The sequence below is a fragment of the Jaculus jaculus genome, chromosome 2 (assembly GCF_020740685.1).
Source record: "Jaculus jaculus isolate mJacJac1 chromosome 2, mJacJac1.mat.Y.cur, whole genome shotgun sequence".
Classification (NCBI taxonomy): Eukaryota; Metazoa; Chordata; class Mammalia; order Rodentia; family Dipodidae; genus Jaculus; species Jaculus jaculus.
The window spans coordinates 173,710,016-173,727,248 of record NC_059103.1 but is presented as its reverse complement, the minus strand read 5'-3'; the positions used below and the strand labels follow the sequence as shown (position 1 = coordinate 173,727,248).

At 48.8% G+C, this 17,233-nt stretch overlaps 1 protein-coding gene and 1 non-coding gene across 2 annotated transcripts; one reads left to right on the top strand and one right to left on the bottom strand.

The window, feature by feature from the left end:
* Nucleotides 1–2,204: 2,204 nt before the first annotated feature.
* On the bottom strand, nt 2,205–2,335 carry LOC123459130. The gene has a single exon (XR_006636041.1). It is a non-coding gene; the product is annotated as a small nucleolar RNA SNORA8 (small nucleolar RNA).
* A 4,723-nt stretch (nt 2,336–7,058) lies between these two features.
* Nucleotides 7,059–15,725, top strand: Klf10 (Kruppel like factor 10). The gene is made up of 4 exons (XM_004663030.2): nt 7,059–7,373; nt 10,223–10,456; nt 10,556–11,468; nt 12,992–15,725. The coding sequence occupies exons 1-4, from the start codon at nt 7,338–7,340 to the stop codon at nt 13,249–13,251; spliced, it is 1,443 nt and encodes a 480-aa protein (XP_004663087.1). The 5' UTR covers nt 7,059–7,337; the 3' UTR covers nt 13,252–15,725.
* Nucleotides 15,726–17,233: the final 1,508 nt, after the last annotated feature.

Below are 17,233 nucleotides of genomic sequence, written 5' to 3'. Positions count from 1 at the left end.
ATGACATAATAACCAATAATGGTAATAAAAATATTTACCATGGAGGAATGGCTTAGCAGTTAAGGCACTTGCCTGCAAAGCCAAAGGACTCAGGTTCGATTCCCCAGGATCCACATTAGCCAGATGCACAAGGTGGCACATGCATCTGGAATTCGTTTGCAGTGGCTAAAGGCCCTGGTGAACCCATTCTCTCTCTCTCTCTTTTTCTCCCTCTTTCTATCAAATAAATTAATTAAATAAATATACTTACCAGCTGACAAGGATTGTTTTTCTACTATTGCCAATCAGTATCTCTGTTCTAGCCTCTCCTGCCACCACGTTTTAAAAACATTTATTTGTTTTTTATTAACAACTTCCATGATTGTAAACAATATCCCATGGTAATGCCCTCCCTCCCCCCCACTTTCCCCTTTGAAACTCCACTCTCCATCATATCCCCTCCCCCTCTCAATCAGTCTCTCTTTTATTTTTATGTCATAATCTTTTCCTCCTATTATGATGGTCATGTGTAGGTAGTGTCAGGCACTGTGAGGTCATGGATATCCAGGCCATTTTGTATCTGGAGGAGGATGTTGTAAGGAGTCCTACCCTTCCTTTGGCTCTTACATTCTTTCCGCCACCTCTTCTGTAATAGACCTGAGCCTTAGAAGGTGTGATAGAGATATTGTAGTACTGAGCATTCCTGTCACTTCTTTCTAGCACCATGGCGCCTTCTGAGTCATCCCAAGGTCATGCAATCTGAAAAGAGAAGGTTCTCTACCAAAAGTGAGAGTAGCATTAATATATGGGTATGAACATTAAGAGAAGTGCTTACTGGGCAGTTTGATGAACATAGTATATACATTCAGCCAGACAGCAGCAGACATTACACCCCTCTTCCACCACTTTTTAAAAAAATATTTTGAGAGAGAAAGGGAGAGGGAAGCAGATAGAACAGGCACACCAGGGCCTCCAGCCACTGCAAATGAATATCAGACACATGCACTGCCTTGTGCATCTGGCTTATGTGCACACTAAAGAAGTGAACCTGAGTCCTTAGGCTTCACAGGCAAGTGCCTTAATCACTAAGCCATCTCTCCAGCCCCCATCACTTCTTTTAAAGCATGTGAATGTGTGCAGGTGCACATGCCCATGTGGTAGTCAGCATCAGTATCCTCAACCACGCTCCATCTTATTTATTTATTTTAATTCTTCCTCCTACCTCTGCTTCCTGAGTGCTGGGATTAAAGGAGTGCACCACCACGCCCAGCTTAAAAAGATTTTTTTTTTTTTTAACTTTCTTTGAGAGAGAGAGAGAGAGAGAAAGAGGCAAATGGAAAGAAAGAGAGAATGGGTGCACCAGTGTCTCTCACCACCACAAATGAACTCCAGATGCATGTGCCACCTTGTGCATCTGGCTTATGTGGGTACTAGTGAATGGAACCTGGGTCCTTAGGCTTCACAGGCCTTAATGGCTAAGCAATCTCTCCAGCCCTGTTTTGTTTTTTGAAGTAGGGTCTCTCCCAGGCTGACCTGGAATTCACTATGTAGTCTCAAGGTTGGCTTCAAGACAACAGTAATCCTCCTACCTCTTCCTCCGAGTGCTGGGATTAAAAGGCATGCACCACCATACCCAGCCTTTATTTATTTTTTATTTTTATCGACAAGTTTCATAATTGTAAGCAGTATCCCATGGTAATTCCCTCCCTCCCCCCATTTTCCCCTTTGAAACTCCACTCTCCACATTCCCCCACCCCATTAGTCTCTCTTTTATTTTGATGTCATGATCTTTTCCTCCTCTTATGATGTCTTGTGTAGGTAGTGTCAGGCACTGTGAGGTCACAGATATCCAGGCCATTTTGTGTCTGGAAGAACACGTTGTAAGGAGTCCCACCCTTCCTTTGGCTCTTACATTCTTGCCACCACCTCTTCCGCGATGGACCCTGAGCCTTGGAAGGTATGATAGAGATATTTCAGTGCTTAGTATTCCTCTGTCATGTCTTCTCAGCACCATGGTGCCTTTATTTTTTAAACACTATAGCAGTAGAAATACCAGGGTTAGCTGGGCATGGTGGCTCATGCCTTTGATCCCAGCACTTACAGGGCAGAGGTAAGAGGATCACCATGAGTTCAAGGCTACCTTGAGACTACATAGTGAATTCCTGGTCAGCCTGGACTAGAGTGAGACCCTACTTCGAAAAAACAAAATAAGCAAGCAAACAAACAAACAAAGAAACAAAAAAAGAGGTTTACATGCACAAAGCCAAGAACACCAACAATGCCAGGTACTGATTTTTTAATCACACTGTCCTTTGAACTCTCCATCTTATTTTCTGAAACAGGGTCTCTCACTGAAGGCTACACTAGCTAGCCAGCAAGCCCCAGGAATCTTCTTGTCTTTGCCTCCCCCTGAGAACTGGAATTGCAGGCCCACGGCATCACACCCGGCTTTTATGTGGGTGCTGAGGATCTGGACTTAGGTCCTGTTGCTCGAAAAGCAAGCCCTTCACTGATTAGCCATCTTTCCAATCCTCACTTCCTTTTTGGACCTTGACATCATCGTAGCTGCCCTACATCTTGACACTTGTGGTAGACACCATTCCTGGGGTCCATTCTCCACACCCGGCCAGATTGAGCTTCCTATACTAGTAACCCTCACTAGCATCTATCTTTGTAGTCCCTGGGATCAAAGTTCTGCTACGACTAAGCTTCCCAGGGCATGATCCAGACATTTCAGAGCATCTTGAAGCCCCAGTTCTCTCTACTTTCTCCACTCCCTTGGTTTGGGGATTAACTTGGAAAAGCCTTGTCCAAACCCTCTTCCTTGACCCTCTCTGGACCCAACCTTAGTATCTACGTGAATGCAGCAATGGCAGGCTCACTTTCCTGCTTCTCCCATTACCCTGGAAATTCATTCAACACAAGAGCTGTGTCCTTTTTTATGAATGTTTTTTGTGTTCAGCTAATGCCTGGCATATGGTGGTAAATGAATGGATGGGGATGAGACCCACTGATTCTAAGGCACAAAGAAGTTGGATGGTAGGCACAATGTATTTTAACATCCATAGCTTAACTGGAGGATCTCTGTCACCACCAACTCCCCGCCTCCCACCCCTATTCTGGCTGAAAGGAAACTCACACCATCACTACTGCCCCAAGGTACCTCTTCCTCAAGCTCAAGATAATGTTCCATACTTGCCTTATCACGGCAAAAGCTAAAGGAAGGCTATTGGACCACACTGTTTATAGCTCAAAGGGATAGATCATCATGAGGCAGTTTACTTTTTTTCTTTTCTTTTCTTTTGTTTTTAACAATGAGGTAGGATTTTAAACTTGCTTTTATTTATTTATTTGTTATTTGCAAGCAGAAAGAGGGAATGATGGGGGTGGGGAGATAGGCACATCAAGACCTTTTGCCCCTGCAAATGAACTGCAGATGCATATGCCACTCTGCATCTGGCTTTACATGGGTCCTGGGGAATCGAACCTGGACTGTCGGGCTCTGCAGACAAGTGCCTTCAACTGCTAAGCCATCTCTCTGACTCTAGTTTGATTTCCTCCATGGAGAAAAAAAAAAAAAAATGGGTAAGAAAGGCAGTTATGGAAGAGGGCCTAAGGACTCCCACCTGTCATCCCAGCACTGGGGAGGTTGAGGCAGGACTGCTGAGATGTCTAGGCTAGTCTGTGGGAGGCAAAAAGAAAAAAAGAAAAAAAGGACATGGCAACCTTTTTACAGGAGCAATAAGGTCACCAAGATCACCATGGCATATACTGTGAAATAGGTTTTGCAATAAGACCTGATAAGTGATCCACTCCCAGCACAAAGTATGAATAAAGTGCTATGGGAGCCAAACAGAACAAAGACCTTGAACCCAGGAAGGCAAAGGGGCCCTTCAAGTGTCAAAATTACATTATTTCAGGCATTTTGGCCTCCCTTTGAACTGTACAGAAAATCCACGTTTCATTACACAGCCTGCCAATTCCTCAAGTTAGTCTCTGCTTGAAACTATGTAGCCCAGGCTGGCCTTAAATGCATAGCAATCCCCCGTCTCAGCCTCTCAAGTGCTGGGATTAAACCTTAAATCTTCTTATCGTAAGGCAGGGCGTGGTTGTACACATTTGTAATTCCAGCACTAGGAAGTGGAGGCTGGAGGATCAGGAGTTCAAGGCCAGTCTGTGCTACACACTGAATTTGAGGCCAATCTAGACCATTGCCTAAAATACATATAGATGCTCAACACTATTTTTTTTTTAATATTTATTTATTGGGGAGAGAGAGAGAGAGAGAGCAGAATGGGAACACCAGGGCCTTTAGCTGCTGGAAATGAACTCCAGGCGCATGCACCACCTTGTGCAACTGCCTTATGTGGATTCTGGGGAATGGAACCTGGGTCCTTAGGCTTAGCAGACAAATGCATTAATTGCTAAGCCATCTCTCCAGCCCCAACACTATTTGTTGAATGGAGTGGTTAAATGAACAGAGGCGTGAACAACTCAATGTTTATTGAATGAGGATGTAACATGGAGACGTGAAAATGTAGCATATGCTAGAGAAACATTGACTTGCTTGGCTGTGGCTCTAGGCCAAGGAACGTCTGGGCAGATGAGGTTGGCAGAGGGGAGGCAGCACCTGGGAACGGACTGCTAGTTCATGATAGGATGACCCTTTAGCTCCTGGAGAGAGAAGCCAAGTGGTGTGATCAGAAAGCCAGCCCCAGCAAGAAGTTTGGGCACTGGAAACCAGCTGTGGCTTGGGAGGAGGTTGTGGGGGACGGAATGACAGATAGCATCATGTAGCAAAAGCAGAAGACAACAAAAACCAGGCATGGCGGTGTGCGCCTGTTAGCCCAGCACTGGGGAGGCTGAGGTACGATTGCATCCAGTTCCCAGCCAGCCTGGCTATAGAACAATTACCAGACTAGCCAGGGTTTCAGAGTGAGATCCTGTCTCCAAAAAGAAAAAAAGAAGTTGAAGACAGGTTGGCTGGCTAAAGCAACAGTGGTTAAAAAAAAAAAAAAAAAGTAAGGGGACACCTCTGAGGTAAAGCAGCAGGAAACTGGGAATTAGCTGGTTCCAGGTTAAGCTTGGAAGAAGGTGAAGGGTGGATGGTAACAAGGAACCCACACGGATGGCATACAGTTTGGTGGTGTTGAGTCTGGGGTACCTGGGAAATGGCTTTCTCGGAATCTCCGGGAATTTTGCCACCATTGCCCTGTTCCTAACCCCTTTCTCTTCTCTCGCCCGTTCTGTGCCACTCCAAGTCTTGAATGCTTCCTGCAATTCGGCGTGCTAGGACACCATACCAACAGGCCCCACATTCCAGCGGCAGGCACAAGGTTCAGACCTGGAGGGTCTGGCTGGGGCCACCGCAGGGGGCGGTTCCCTGAACGGAAGGCAGTCGGGCAGGCCTGCCGCTGGGCACACCCAGGAGCTTCCTGTGCAGCCGCAGGTGCCCAGGCCAGCTGCTCCAACCCTTCAGGCTCACATCAACAGGATGGGACAGCCCAAGCGGAAGGAAGCCTGACGGGAGGGACACCCGTGCAGACAGAAGCAGGGGCACGGTTGGAGGGAGGCAGGAAGAGCTGCCTGGGCTGCTGAACTGGCGCCCCTCCAGCAGTCAGAAGCAGCAGTGACAGGAGGCCATTCAGTCATCTTGCCCCACCCCCACCCGGGGCCTCTCTGACCCCGGCCTAAGGGATTATCGTTACTATTGTTGGGGGCTTTAGGTGTACCAGAAGGAACCGTCAGATGATGAGGGTAGATTTGTCAGTTTCTAAAACAATTCCCTCCCTGAGTCTATTTTGTAGTTACTGGGAAAGGATTCCGGCATTCTTAACCTTTCGGCGTCACAGTGACTGAGACAGCCCTCAGGAGGGGCAGGGACTTTTGCCTCTAGACCGGCCAGTTCTAAGAGATAAAAGCTCCGGTTTGCTTTAAGCCCGCTTATCACTGCCCCCGGCTCCAACAACTGCTGTGCGCCCGCCTGTACAGCCCAAGGGGGCGGAGGGTAGGGCGCCAACGGGGAGCCCAGGGCTCTGGGACTCGGAGGCCGCAGCCCCCGCCCCGGCTGCCGCACTCTGCTCGGGTCGGCCGGGAAGGGGTGGAGTCAGGCCGGGATGGCATTCCAGGGAGGGTGGGGGGGGTGTGCCTTCGGCCCGGCCAAGAATCGCACCTCTAGGCGCGCTTCGTTGGTGGCCAGCAGACCCTCAGCCCATCCCCACCAGCAGTTTCTAGGCTGGGCGTTGGCGAGGTCTACCTTTGATAGAGCACGTAGACTGCAATTTAAACTTCAACTACCCCAAGCTCAAACTCGGCTCGGCAGCCGCGAGTCCGCGCCCAAAAACTCGGGTCCACAGCTCCCGGCCTCGCCAATCGATCGGGGCTTTCTGGAGTCCCCAACACACCAGTCTCAGCCGCCTGGAAGGACGGATGGGCGGGGCGGGCAGAGGCGGGCACTGCTGCGGGTGCCGCAGATGGGAGGGCGAGCCAGCGCCGGCTGGCTGGGCGTGGGCGGTGGGTGCGCGAGCAGGTGTCTGCTCAGCGACAGGGCTCGTCGCCACACTCCGCCCTGGTTCTCCCCACGGCTTAGCGGGGTTAAAAAAATTGAAAAAAAAAAACCAGCAAAGGTTCAGAAACGCAGCTCGCTCGGTCAGCGGGCTCTGCCTTCTCCACCGACGCTCGGGCTCGAGGACCACGCTTGCAATGCAAATCTAGTTGGCAGCCGCCTCCCCCCCCCCCCCGCCCTCCCTCCTTCCCTCCCTCCCTCCCGGCGTCCGGCCCACTCCCTGGCGGGCAGCGGCGCGAAAGGGACGGGGCGGGGCGGGGCGGGCATCCCTCCCCACCCCCCACGTGGGGCCGGCCCTCCGCAGTGCCTGGGAGCGCCGCAGCCGCGCCTCTCCGTTAAGCCCTCGAGGGCGGCGGCGCCCTCCTTCCCTCCCTCTCCCCCTCCAGGCCTGGGCGGAGGAGAAAAGCCGTAGGGTGGGCGAGGGGCGTCACGGAGTCAGGTGGCCGCGGGAGTTCCCCGGGGCAGGGCCCAGGGAACACGCTGCCAGGGGTTGTGTACACGCTCCACTGACATAGCTTCGTGCAGCCGGGCAGCCGCTGATCACGCGTGGCCCCGCAATCCCATTGGCCGGAACCTCACACACCTTTGCCGCTGATTGGCTGACATCAGGCTCCACCCCATCCCCCGCCCGCAGCGCGGGGCAGGGAGAGCGGCTACCTGAATGGGGAGGGGGGCAGACATCGCGGAGCGCGGTGGCGGCGGGAGCGGCGTCGAGTGTCTCCGTGCGCCCGTCTGTGGCTAGGAGGCAGCCAGCAACCAGCCAACTTGCAACCTGCGAGCCAGGCAGCCAACCATGCTCAACTTCGGTGCTTCTCTCCAGCAAGCTGCGGTAAGTCACCTGGGGATGCTGGTCCTCCTTTTTCTGCCTCGTCGTGTTTGGGGGCCAGCTGGGGCTCGAACCCGTAGACCCTGACATCAACCCTGCCTGAGAACCTGGGCTGCAGTGAAGTCTTCTTGGAAAGGATTTCCTGCCTACATGCTGTGCTGTAGGCATGAGTGAGGGCAAGTGTGTGCCCGAGGGGGTCCAAGAGGAGGACTGGGACCTGGAGACGGGAGAGTGAGCTTGCTCCTAGGTGTTCCAGGGAGGGGAAAGGGCACCTATCTACACCGGAGACCAGAGGAGGCAGGTGAGGGGGGTAAGGCCATGGAGTGGGGAGGGGCTGTCGCCCTGCAAGCGAGGTTAAGGTGAAAGGGAAGGTAGGGGGAGTGGGTAGTGCCTGGCACCAAGATGTCTCTGTAGACCAGGACCATGCAACCCAGTAGAAGGAGGCTGCACACGAGGTGCCCGTCCGCAGGAGACGCGAGAGCGCTGCTCATTGTGGGGTGGCTAAACAGACTGGCAGTCTCCCCCATCCCGTCCTGCCCTCTCTGGACCACCAGAGCGGGAGACTCAGTAGACTGCCCGGGCTGGGGGAGGGGGCTGCCGGCATCGCGCTTGGGGGGGGGGGCTTGGATGGCACGCGGACTCGATGGCCTCGGGAGGCCCCGCAGACATCGCCCATGCCGGGCGGAGGCAGGTGGCCGACTTCAGTCTGACGACTCCCTGCAGGGGGGCAGGGACCCCACGGCGGGGCGGGGAGGTGGGCGGAGGAGCGCGGGCTGCGAGACGTGGGGGCTGCGCGCGTCTGGAGCCCGCGCCTGTGGGGGCTGCACGTCTGGGAACCCGCGGCGGGCGGGGGCCGGCGCTTCCGCAGCGCGCGGCGAGGGGGCGCTGCGTCCTGCAGGACACCCGGGGTGCTCTGAGGTCCCGCGTGGGCGGGAAGCGCCCAAGGCTCGGCTGGATCCCCGGGGGCTGCGGGCGGGCGGGAGGGAGGAGGGCGGCGGCCGAGCTTCCGCGGGAACCCGGCTCCTCCTCCCGCGGCTTGAGGCGGAGGCCTGGGATGGGCCGGCCTCGGGTGCGCCCCGGGGAGCTCCTCGTCCCCGAGTGACCCAACCCGGGCCTCCGCCAGGGGCAGTTACCAGGCTCGGCCCCGCTGTCGGTTCCTAAGGGAACGGCGGTTCGCGGGAGGGGTGGGGAGGTGGAAGAGGCGGGCGCCTCCGGAGCCGGCGCCGCCCAGCCCTCCCCGCCGCCCAGCGCGCACTGCCGAGCGGTTGGCGGCGGTGCCCGCGGCCCCTCCCCGCCGGGCCGGGCCGAGCCGGGGGCGGGGGCCCGGGCTCAGGAAGTAGGGGAAAGGTGACGGCGCGGCAATTCCCAGTTCACGTTTCCTGCGTCGCCAGGAGCAGCCGCTGATCACGCTTTGTTCACATGCCTCGCCCCCTCTCCCCCGCCCCCGCCCTGGGGCGCTCAGCCAATCCCCGCGCGGGCCGCGGGCCGGCTGTCCAATGGCGGCGCGGAGACGTGCGCGCGGCGGCCAGCAGTGTTCCCGGTGACTCACCCGCCGGCCTCATTGAGGTTAGGGCGGCCCCATCCGTCGGGCCCCGCCAGGGAGGATCTCCCCCGCCGTCCTCCGCCCCCTTCCCCCGCGCCTCCACCCGGCTTCCCTTTCCTGCCTCCTTCCTTCCCTCCCCGCCTCCCTGCCTGCCTTATTTTTTTTTCTCTTTCTTTCCATTGGCGTCTTACACTTGCATTCTCCGTCCATTCTAGCTTACATAAAAGGCGCGTGCAGTTGCATTGTTTGAGCTGTTTTAAGAGCCATGTATGAAAGCGGTCAACATTTTTTTAAATAAGCTTTTTAAGAGTACTATGCAAAGTAATGTGTTTTAAAATTTGTTTGCATTTTTGGAGACCCGGGTCTCCCTAAGATGGCTTTGAGTTGGCTGTATACCTAGGCTGCTCTGTAACAATCCTGATCCTCTCGACTCCATATCCCAATGTAATATTCCAGTGTAATATTTTTGATATTTTTTCCCCCAATCTCCATCTGGACCAAAAGAACTTGGAATTTCTTTGTAAGTTGAAAATAAAAGATGGTGGATTTTGAAAGTGCGGCTAAAGAATTTAAAAAGCATTGAAGAAAATTTAAAAATGACTTGTGGATTCAAGGTTGGGTTTTGCAAATATTAGGTCGAATGTGGAGTGTTTCTGAAGGTTGTCAAATTTCTAGTAATGTATAGCAAACCATTGTGTTAAATAAATTCACTAAAAGAACACAGATTTGAAGAGGTTGAAACTATGGGTTTGTTTGGTATTTTGAGACAGGGCCTTGCTACATAGCTGGATTAAGTGAAATATGTTAGGAAAGAGAAAACAAAACACAAACCTAGACCCAGTCAGGCATGGAGGGCCCACCTGTAATCCCAGCACTTGAGAGGCCTGAGGCAGCAAGACAGTTCCAGACCAGCCTCATTTAACTTAGAAGAGACCCTGAGGATGGCCATTCTTATCTCAAAGTGACTTCAAAGTTCAGTCTCTAACAGGCAAGAGCTATGTCCACAATTAACTACTGGGACTCCTACCTCACTAACCCTTATAGCATACTTGTTCTGTAGTTTTTCAGGGTCCTTCCTTTTTTAAAAATCTGACTCCAGTTGTAGGTGGTTACTCTAGAATGTGTGTACAACACTTCTAAGCCAAGTGGTTGGCCCCCTTAATGGTAATAAGTATATATAATGTATAATGGTAATGGTATGTGTGTGTATATATATATGTATGTATATTTTAAATGTATATACACACATTTCAAGTACATCTCTCTGTCATTTGGTTGACAAGAATTGTGCTGATTTTTGTTTTTATAGGAAGAAAGAGTGGAAATGATTTCTGAAAGGCCGAAAGAGAGTGTGTATTCCTGGAACAAAACCACAGAGAAAAGTGATTTTGAAGCTGTAGAAGCACTTATGACAATGAGCTGTAGTTGGAAGGCTGATTTTAAGAAATACCTTGAAAACAGACCTGTTACACCCGTATCTGATATATCAGAGGAAGAGAGTCTGCTTCCAGGGACACCTGATTTTCATACGATCCCAGCATTTGTAAGTAATTGTTCTTAAATGGTTGTGAATTGTGTAATTTTTTAGGATCTGCATAGTGGAGTCTACATTTCTCACCTTGGCTTCTGTCTTTTTTTATAGTGTTTGACTCCACCTTACAGTCCCTCTGACTTTGAACCCTCCCAAGTATCCAATCTGACTGCACCAGCGCCATCTACTGGCCACTTCAAACCATTCTCGGACACTGCGAAGCCTCCCATTGCTGCACCCTTCAAGGAAGAAAAGAGCCCAGTATCTGTCCCTCCTCAACCCAAGGCTCAAGCCACCAGTGTCATCCGCCACACCGCTGACGCACAGCTGTGCAACCACCGATCCTGCCCCGTGAAAGCAGCTAGCATCCTCAACTATCAGGACAACTCTTTTCGAAGAAGAACCCACCTAAGTGTTGAGGCTGCACGAAAAAACATACCCTGTGCCGCGGTGTCGCCAAACAGCTCCAAGTGTGAGCAGAATGCAGGAGCAGATGGTGCTGATGAGAAAGCAGGCGCGGTACCCTATGACTTTTCTGTGCCTTCCTCAGAGACCGTCATCTGTAGGTCTCAGCCAGTTCCTGCATCCCCACCGCAAAAGTCAGTGTTGGTCTCTCCACCTGCAGTATCCGCGGGAGGAGTGCCACCTATGCCAGTCATCTGCCAGATGGTTCCTCTGCCTGCAAACAACCCCGTGGTGACCACAGTGGTTCCCAGCACTCCAACAAGCCAGACGCCAGCTGTCTGCCCACCTGTGGTGTTCATGGGCGCTCAGGTGCCCAAAGGTGCCGTCATGTTCGTTGTACCCCAGCCCGTTGTGCAAAGTCCAAAGCCTCCAGTGATGAGCCCCAACGGTACCAGACTCTCTCCCATTGCCCCTGCGCCTGGTTTTTCCCCTTCAGCAGCAAAAGTCACTCCTCAGATTGATTCATCCAGAGTAAGGAGTCACATCTGTAGCCACCCTGGGTGCGGCAAGACCTACTTTAAAAGTTCCCATCTAAAGGCCCACATGAGAACTCATACAGGTACAGAACATGTGTCATGTGTGTCTTTAAGATGAGTGTGTCAATAGTGTTTTGCTGTGGTCACAAATATAAAGCATATTGAAGAATTTGCTTTGCCAGTCAGTTCAATGAATGGTAAAGGACTTCTTCCAGTGCCTTGGGTTTTTTATTTACCTCAAGTGATGATTTTGCAGATATCTGAGTACTCTTTTTTTTTTTTAATTTTTTTGTTTATTTTCATTTATTTATTTGAGAGCGAAGAGAGAGAAAGAGGCAGAGAGAGAATGGGCGTGCCAGGACCTCCAGCCACTGCAAACGAACTCCAGACGCATGCGCCCCCTTGTGCATCTGGCTAACATGGGTCCTGGGGAACCAAGCCTCGAACCGGGGTCTTTAGGCTTCACAGGCAAGCGCTTAACCGCTAAGCCATCTCTCCAGCCCCTGAGTACTCTTTTAACACTATCTTCAGAATTGCTCATCAGTCCATGGGCCTAGTAGCCCTCACCTGTAATCCCCGCAAAATTGTGAAGCCAATTGATCAGAAAATCTTCCTGGTTTTTTAGATTTTATGTGGAGAAGGGCTTCATAAATGTAGTTGAAGGCTGGAGAGATGGCTCAGCAATTAAGGTGCTTGCCTGCAAAGCCTAACGACCCAGGTTTGATTCCCCAGTACCCATATGAAACCAGATGCATCTAGAGTTGGTTTACACTGGCTAGAGTGCCCTTTCTCACATAAATTAATTACTTTTTTTTTTTTTTTTTTTGAGGTAGGGTCTCACTCTAGCCCAAGCTGACCTGGAATTCACTATGTAGTCTCCTGGTGGCCTCGAACTCATGGCTGGGATTGAAGATGTGTGCCACCACACCTGGCTAATAAAATATATATATATATATATATATATATATATATATATATATATATATTTTTTTTTTTTTTTGGTTTTTCGAGGTAGGGTCTCACTGTAGCCCAGGCTGACCTGAGATTCACTCAGTATCCTCAGGGTGGCCTCGAACTCATGGTGATCCTCCTACCTCTGCCTCCCGAGTGCTGGGATTAAAGGCGTGAGCCACCACGCCCGGCTTAAAATATATTTTTTTTTTTTATATTTTTAATTTTTTTTTTTTATTTATTTGAGAGCGACAGACACAGAGAGAAAGACAGATAGAGGGAGAGAGAGAGAATGGGCGCGCCAGGGCTTCCAGCCTCTGCAAACGAACTCCAGACGCGTGCGCCCCCTTGTGCATCTGGCTAACGTGGGACCTGGGGAACCGAGCCTCGAACCGGGGTCCTTAGGCTTCACAGGCAAGCGCTTAACCGCTAAGCCATCTCTCCAGCCCTAAAATATATTTTTTAAATGTAATAGAGTGAATGATGAAAATGGAGCAGTGCACACACATCCAATACTAATTTGATAACTTATTAGTTTTTGTTATTTTAAAATGTACCTCATATACCTTTAGATATAATAGAATATGTGATTTAGAGATATGAATATTTTAAGAAGCGCCTAGTAACCATGACCTCACTTTTTTTTTTGTTTCAGGAGAAAAGCCCTTCAGCTGTAGCTGGAAAGGTTGTGAAAGGAGGTTTGCCCGTTCTGATGAACTGTCCAGACATCGGCGAACCCACACGGGTGAGAAGAAATTTGCCTGTCCCATGTGTGACCGGCGGTTCATGAGGAGTGACCATTTGACCAAACACGCCCGGCGCCATCTGTCAGCCAAGAAGCTCCCAAACTGGCAGATGGAAGTGAGCAAATTAAATGACATTGCTCTACCTCTGACCCCCGCGCCCGCGCAGTGACAGATCTGTAGGTGAAGAGTCAGAACTAACTTTGGTCACAGCCGCGAGCCAGCAATGGTGTCCTAATGTTTCTGCTGCAAGTCTGGCCCTCGTGGGGGCCAAAGCAGAAGCCCCCCGGCCAGAGGCGAAGGCCCAGCCTGAGTTAATGACAAGAAGTGCTTCGGCCGCAGGCAGGTCACAGAGAGCAGGTTTCATTTCTTGTGAAATAAGAGATGAGGAGCTTTTGTTCCTCTGGAGAGTTTTGAAGGTTGCGATGGGCTCCATACAGCACAGATTTGAGTTTGCACATTTGGTACTTTATTTTTGCAATTTATACTTGAGACCAACTTTGCAATGTGATTCTGTTAAAAGCACTGGTTTCAAGAATGCAGAGGCTGGAAGTTACGGTACAGAGATGGAGATAGAAAATGAGTTTGTATTACACAGACTGTCATCTTTTCTTAGAGTTATCTTGTTTACTATTCCTAGTCTTTCCAGTCAACTTTGCGGATGTAGTTATTAAATATATCTCTAAAGCCGTCATGTTTTACACTATTGTTGATACTTGGAATTGAGCAGCTGTACATTGCTAAAAGGGGGCCCCAAGAATTGGAACCCTCATTAATTTAATTGCTTTTGAAGTGCAGCTAAAGATTTTTTGTTTTTGTTTTTCTTTTTGCATTTTTTGTTCTGAAAGTTTAACAAATGCCAAGGTATTTTATTACACTTTGGTTTTTAGTTTGCCTGCAGTTTCTTGTGTAGATTTGAAATTGTACATCAATGTGTTTTCCATAGACTCTTTAATAAAGATACACTGCACTTTTTTTAGAAAAAAATCTGAATATGAATAGATATATTGTAAAGAAGGAATATCAAGAATTTCAGATAACTCCTTGATAAAGGTGGCTTATGTCATCAGTAAAGTACCCTTATGTTATAAAGATACAATGTTGGCTTTATTACTTTAGGAAGGCAGTGGCAATTATTCACAGGTGGACAGATGTCCTATTTATAGGAGGTTTTGGGGGTGTGGAAGTAGCTAGGAAGAGAAATTATTAGAACATTCACATTTATTATTTTGAACTCAAAGCATCAAGTATATTCACTGTCCGTAGCATTAACCTTCTCCTTACCACCCTAGTGTTGGGAATACCCAAGAAACTTAAAAGTGTCACAGTATGGTAGCATCTGGAAAGCTGAGGATCCAACCAAGCACCTCAGTGCATGCTAGGCAAGCTCTTTACCACTAAGCTACATGCACCTAGGATGATGATTTCTGTTATCTTCTGTTTTATAGTGGATAATATGCACGGTGGTAAAAGTAAATTGTGAAAAGTTGTCACTATACCTTCCCATTTAAAGTTTTTCTGTATCTTAGGTTTAGGTTTCTGACAAAAACTTGGACCCTTGGGAAATAGTTTTTCTTAATTAAAAAAAAATCCTTGTGAATTACAGTTTGCACAGTTCCTTTTATTGTACTTTATATCTTGTTTACAATAAAGAATTTCTTTTGGTATATGGAATGGGGTCGTTAAGATTTGTTAAAGCCAATTCTCCATCTTCCCCTGACATTGACTACTTGTATCTAAACACTTAGATAAGTCTGAGTTTCTGTGAATCAAAGACTATGGATTAAGGCCAGCAGATGGCTTATATCTTTATTGAGATGATGTATGTGTGAGCCAGCCAGTTCTATGAAACCACATTAAGGTTGTGTTTTGTTTTGAGACAGGCTCTCGCCACATAGAGAATCAGGGTGCTGCCTCCCAAATACTGGGATTACAGGCACAAGCCACCGTGCTCAGTTCACATTTTAGTTTTCAAATATTCTTCTGCATTGTGATATCCGAGGTTGAAATCCACATAGTTCTGTGTTAAGTAGCATTTGAGTTAAAGAGAACAGCACAGTGAACAATTAATTACAAGTCATGAAACCAGGATGGCAAATGAAAAGAAGGCTGGTCTGTCATCGGGAGAGTGAATTGCTCACTTTAGAAGTTAAATTAACTCAGACCAGCAAGTGCCACTACCTTGACTACAATAGACATATTAGTCTTAGCATAAAAGGCAACTCAACCTCTGAAGAGAAACTTGCTGGTCATTCAGTAAGAGCTAGGAGCTATAAATGGAGTATAGTTTTGCTCAGAAATCCCATTATAGTCGTGAGGTCATCCTCCACAAAGTTACACCTTAACTAATGCTGGTCTAGAGACCGGCTAACTTATCAGACAGGGTCTCACTATGTAACCCAGGCTTTCCTCAGACTGCTAGAATTAGGAATGGGTTATCCTGCTCAGCTCAGCTCAGCTGTGTTTCTAAGACATTTCCTCACTTGTTTTAACTAACCTTATAGATCTTGCCTGAGGTAGTTACTGTGACGTGCTAATTTTCATTGCTCCTTGGAATTCTGTAAGTTTCTCACTACTTATTTATGTCACTGGATTTGTGGATATGTATGTTGTTCCTTGTTACAATAAACACCACTTATTTTGTGACTCAGTTCCTACTTTGCCCTTATTAGCTCAGTAGTAAACCAGTTTTGACAAGAATGAGAATTCTATTTTTAATTTATAATTTTTTACACATTGCATATAAATACTCCCATTACCTTCTCAACTAAGGATGGGAATTTTATATGCTTCAACCTATCCTTTCTCACTGGAAATGAGAACTGTTGGCTATTAGTGATTTCACTTTTGTTCTCCCCCTGAGTTAAGGTCCTGCTTTAGCCCAGGCTGACCTGGAATTCACTATGTAGTTTCAGCGTGGCTCGAACTCACAGTGATCCTCCTACCTCTGCCTCCCAAGGGATTAAAGGCTTGTACACCACATCCAGCTTTTTTTAAAAAATATTTTTTATTTATTCATTTGAGAGAGAGAATGGGCACACCAGGGCCTTTGGCCACTTCAAGGGAACTCCAGCCATAATATGTCACCTTGTGTATCTAGCTTATGTGGGTACTGGGGAATTGAACCAGGGTCCTTAGGCTTTGCAGGAAAGCACCTTAACCACTAAGCCATTTCTCTAGCTCCTATTTGGTCTTTTAAAACAGCTTTATATTTGAATCTTATGTAACTGAGGCTAGGCTTGAGCTCCTGATTTTCCTGTCTCCACCTCCCAAGTACTAAAATCACAGTGCACCACCATTCCAGCTCTTTGGTTTTTATGAGACTGGACTCAATTCTGTCTCAGCCCCTTAACTACTAGGATTGTAGGCCTGAGCCACCACACCTGGAATGTGCTATGTAACACTTAATGTGAGTCATGTGTAATTTGAAAATTCTGGCCAGTTGTGGGACTCGCCTATAATTCCAGCACTTGGGCAGAGGCAGGAGGATAACTGTAAGTTCGAGGCCAGTCTGGTCTACCGAGCAAGTTCTATAGGCCAACCAGAGCTACATATTGAAGCCCTGTCTCAAAACAAACTTTGCAGTAGCCATATCAAAAAAAGGGGAGATCAAGACCTGGAGGGATGGCTTGGAGGTTAAGGCGTCTGCCTGCAAAGCCAAAGGAGCCAGGTACCATTTCCCAGGTCACACATAAGCCAGATGCACAAGGTGACCCAGGCATCGAATTTGCAGTGACTGGAGGCCCTGGCACACTCATTCTCTCTGTCTCAGTCTCTCTCTCAAATAAGTAAATTTTTAAAAAGGGGAGATCCAGGTATGGTGTCATGCCTTTAATCCCAGCACTCAGGAGGTGGAGGTAGGAGGATCATTGTGAGCTCAAGGTCACCCTTATGCTAGTGAATTCTAGGTCAGCCTGGGCTAACGTGAGACCCTACCTCGAGAAACAAACCAAGAAGAAGAAAATCGTTTTGAACATTATTTTACCTAGTACAGCCTACATTGAATTAATATAATTACTTGGGATATATATGTTGTATCTTTTCTGGTACTGATCTTCAAAATCCACTATGTTCTATGTCTCACTTGGGACCAGAAACATGTTAAGTGCTTGGTAGCCACAGATGGTGCCTAGCTGCTGTAGGGCCCTGAGCAG

What these genes read in the sequence shown, in the direction of transcription:
- Klf10 (XM_004663030.2), top strand. Translation starts at nt 7,338, where the DNA reads ATGCTCAACTTCGGTGCTTCTCTCCAGCAAGCTGCG. An exon ending in TTCATACGATCCCAGCATTT is followed by an intron (nt 10,457 to 10,555) that starts GTAAGTAATTGT and finishes CTTTTTTTATAG; the next exon opens with TGTTTGACTCCACCTTACAG. An exon ending in CCACATGAGAACTCATACAG is followed by an intron (nt 11,469 to 12,991) that starts GTACAGAACATG and finishes TTTTTGTTTCAG; the next exon opens with GAGAAAAGCCCTTCAGCTGT.